The 4,414-nt window shown below is 38.0% G+C and overlaps 1 protein-coding gene across 1 annotated transcript; it reads right to left on the minus strand.

Moving 5' to 3' along the window:
• Positions 1-1,354: 1,354 nt before the first annotated feature.
• Positions 1,355-2,102, minus strand: LOC110107490 (dirigent protein 22-like). Its single transcript, XM_020837764.2, has one exon. The coding sequence runs from the start codon at positions 2,061-2,063 to the stop codon at positions 1,500-1,502; it is 564 nt and encodes a 187-aa protein (XP_020693423.1). The 5' UTR covers positions 2,064-2,102; the 3' UTR covers positions 1,355-1,499.
• Between the last annotated feature and the right edge of the window lie 2,312 nt (positions 2,103-4,414).

Genomic DNA, 4,414 nt, shown 5'->3' on the forward strand with positions numbered 1-4,414 from the left:
CTATATTATATAATATATATAATAAGAGAGAGAGAGAGAGAGAGAGAGAGAGGAGAGAGAGAGAGAGAGAGAAACAAAATGATTATCATTTCTCCTCTATAAGGTGAATGACTAAGATAACTACTAGCCATCAACATCATTCACCTACCTCAATCTTCATTTTGTGGGACAACCATTTTTTTTTCAAATAATTGTATTTCCTAAAGAGAAACAAATTGTGATCATTGTCTTGAATCAATCTATCTAGTGAGGAAAATTACCATTTTTCTTAAAAAAGACAAGGGCAAACATTATATGGACTATAGGTCTTGGAGACCTCTCTCCATATCTAATCCATCTAACGAAGGAAAAAGTTCTTTTTGAGTGAAGATTAGGGATTCATCATGAAGATGATGAATCTTAAACATGTATCAAAATGTTCATATATTCAACTAGAAATTGGGCCTATCTTTAAAAGAAGACCAAAGCTTTATTGTAGTATTAAGATCACTATCACTACTCAAAATAGCCTCTTATTTGATTTTTTTAAGCTTTTTTTGAGAAAATTTTACTCAGATATAATATGTTTAAAATAATTTTTTTTTCGTTTTTTAATTATATTCAATTAAAAGTTAGCTTGGGCTTGTAATTTATTATTTTATTTTTATTATAATATAAAATCACAAATTCTAATCTTAAAAGAACGGGTGTAAACAAGTCAAGCCAAGTTCTAGTCACCCCTGACTTAGCTTGAGCTTTACTTTTGTTAATTGATCTTGTTCATACTCAAGCTCAATCTTAATTCTCAGAATTTGAGCTGTCTCATTTTTAATGAAAGAGATAAAGTCATTATAATTCATGAAATTATTATAATAAATGGTAAAAAATTAAAAAAAAAAATAGAAGTGAAATAATGAAAAATCACATGTATAATGAAGTTTATAATTTTATACTTCAACTCTATAATATTGATATATTTTAAGTATATTTTATATCAAAATCTTTTTTAAAAAGTCGACATACAAGCTAATGAGCCGAGCCGATATTAAAAAAAAAATAGAAGTGAAATAATGAAAAATCACATGTATAATGAAGTTTATAATTTTATACTTCAACTCTATAATATTGATATATTTTAAGTATATTTTATATCAAAATCTTTTTTAAAAAGTCGACATACAAGCTAATGAGCCGAGCCGATATTGGCTCAAGCCCTATTTATTAGTTCATCGAGTCCAACTCAAGGTGTATTAATTGAGCCGAGTTAGAAACTGATTCTAGAGTAAACTTGACTCACTTACAACCTACATAGAAATAATATTTGTATAAATTAAAATAAATCATGAATATAATACATTGTTTTTTTTGGATAAAATATAACCAAAGATAAAATCACTCTATTTTATTACAATAGACTTATTCTATGGGTTCACTGAGCACTGCTGTAACCTCAAAAAGATGAGCACACTTATACAAACTACAAGCAAAATGGTATCGACGTACAATAATAATAATAATAATCAATAATGCATCACATAGACATTATACTCCACGATAGCGTCACCGTTGGTGACATTAAGCCAATGAGTTCGGGCCAGCGCATAACCCCTAGCGAAGCGGAAAAGCCCGCTGCCGCCGACGATCGGCATTTCCCTCACCGGATGGAGTGGCTGGTTGCGGCCCAGTACGGAGAGGACGCTGCCGTTGAACTTCCCCGCCGTGAAGGCCAGGTTCATGGCCATGAGAAGGCCCACCTCATCCTGGGCCGTCGCGGCGTACATGCCCTGGGCCCGACCTACGAGGTGGGACTTCATGTCGGGACCCTCAGTTAGCGGGTCGTCCATTATGACTACAGCGCCGAAGAAGGCCGACCTGGAATGGGCGCCTTCGGCCGGTTGGATGACGGGAACGGCGGTGGCGTTGTGGCCGCTGATGATGTCGTGGAAGAAGAAGTGGAGGTGGCTGTGCTTTTCTTTGAGCTTCTTGTTCGGAAAAGAGGGGTTGGTGGTAGTGGAGAAGGAGGCGGTGGTAATGGAGAAGAGGAGGAGGGGAAGGAAAGAGAGGAGAAGGAAACGGGAGGCCATGGTGATGGAGAGAAGGATAAGGTAAAGGTATGGAGCATAGCGTAGCTTGGTTGGTATATATAGATGGGGCCGATGGAGAAATTATTCACTATATTATGTGTGAAAAGAAGTGCATAATTATTCAACCTTTATGGAAAACAAAGCTTAAAATTATCTACCCATTAGTAGTACACCAAATCAATTCTTTGACAATCTAAACTGATTAAAAATACTTCTCCAATAAAAAATTGATGATAATTTTTATAGAAAATTGATCTCAATATAAGTTATAAGTGACGAGAGATCATTTAAATTAATTTTATATAATTAATGACTAAGGAAATATTTGTAATGGTTGTTACATTTTGCAAATATGATAATGAGCTGTTGTAGAAAAAAAATATTGATATATCATAAAAAATAGTCTTGAACTAGCACGAATCTCGAGATTTGTTCAAGTTGGATACTTACAAAATTATATGTGCGGTCCATCAAAACTCCAATTTCAGCAAACTTAAAGTCAAACTAAACATCGCGAAGAGAGGAACCCAACGACACCAAAAACCAGTCTAATCCGAGCCCAAATGGATTCAAAACAACGAGTTGAAGAATGTTTGGAAGGTTCAAAGCATAAATTGGACGACCAAATGATACACAAATATAACATGCTATAGTCGATTCGAGCAGCTCAATGAGGCGAATCCAACGAGCCCATGATCACTCAATTTCGACATCGCTAAGGCAATATGATTGCACTATGATAAGGGAATCAATATATGTTATCTGATGGAGAACTCCCAAACTACTGTCCCTCTAATCCGTATTGTCTGTCGACTATGGTCTCTCCGCACACCATCACCCACCAACTATAGTCTCTCCTATCTTCGTCGTCAGCCGACTACGATTCCTCCTACCACTATCGCCCTCCAATTACGATTCATCCGACCTCCATCACTCGCCTACTACAGGCCCTCCAACCACGATTGTTCGGCAACTACAATCACTCTGACCTTTGTCGCCCGCTAAATATGATTCCTCCGATCACCTTCGCCCACACACTAAGGTTCCTTCGACCTCCTTTGTACGCTGATTATGATCCATTAGACTAGGGCTGTCAATAATTGACACGACCCGAAAACCCGACTCGAACACGACACGGAATTTTCGGGTTGGACCCAACCCGTTTGGAAAACGGGTCGGGCTCGATTTCATAAAAATGACACGAATTGAATTTCGGGTCGGGTCCGGGTTAACCCGGTAACCCGTTAATGACCCGTTTGACACGGGAATTAATTTCACGTGGATAACGCTAACGGGATGAGTAAATAAGTCGCGTTAGGGTTTTACGCGATCATTTTTCATTTCACGCGCCGTATCTCTCCAGCCTCTCCTCTTCTTCGCTGCTTCGTCTAGGGTTTCCGAAGTCCTCTTCTCTACAGATCTCCTCGATCTGTCTCTGGTTTCCTCTTTTCTCCTTCTCTGGCATATTCTTGGTCCGTGGTTTCATCCTTTCGTGCTGTTTATCGTGCACATCTGCTTTGGCTCAACAGGAATACATAATACTTACATCTCTCGCTGTTTGTATCTCTCATCTTTTTCCCTTTCTTCTCCTTTTAGAAGCACGATATATGAGATTATGAGCATATGTGAGATTTGTCTTGCTGTGTTGCGAAGTTCCGGCTCGATTTTCTGGTTTTTTGGGGTTAGGGTTTTTCCGATATTCTAGTGCAAACGAGCCAAGTCGAGCACGATTTTCTAGTTTTTTTTTTGGTTAGTTCCGGCTGGATTTTCACTTTTGTTCACTTACTGCTATATTTCTGTTCAATCGAGCCATGTCGAGCTCTATGTTCTGGTATTTCTGTGCTGTTTCTGTTGTTATTTCTGTGCAAATGAGCCAGGTCGAGCTCTATGTTCATGTATTTCTCTGTTGTTGAGCATGTTTCTGCTGTTATTTCTGTGCAAATGAGCCAGGTCGAGCTCTATGTTCATGTATTTCTTTGTTGTTGAGCATGTTTCTGCCGTTATTTCTATGCAAATGAGCCAGGTCGAGCTCTATGTTCATGTATTTCTGTGCTGTTGAGTGTTGAGCCTGTTTCTTCTGTTATTTTTGTTTAGTTTCTACTATTATTTCTGTGCAGTTTCTGGTTATTCGTCTGTCTGTGCAGTTTTTTCTTTGTTTTTTATGTTCATGCAAACCGTCCCAGCAAAGCCATCATATAAAATACAGTCATAACAAAAAAATTATTTCTATCAGTTTCTACTTTTTTTTTTTCTATTCAGCACAACATCCCTGGGATTCTTGAAGCACCCAGCAAACACACCGAAGACATCAAACCAACCCAAGACAGCCAACCAACCACACAGGCCAACCC

Source organism: Dendrobium catenatum, unplaced genomic scaffold (assembly GCF_001605985.2).
Source record: "Dendrobium catenatum unplaced genomic scaffold, ASM160598v2 fragScaff_scaffold_1105, whole genome shotgun sequence".
In the NCBI taxonomy this organism is placed as follows: Eukaryota; Viridiplantae; Streptophyta; class Magnoliopsida; order Asparagales; family Orchidaceae; genus Dendrobium; species Dendrobium catenatum.

Coding starts and splice junctions, on each gene's coding strand:
- LOC110107490 (XM_020837764.2), bottom strand. CDS start 2,063: ATGGCCTCCCGTTTCCTTCTCCTCTCTTTCCTTCCCCTCCTCCTCTTC.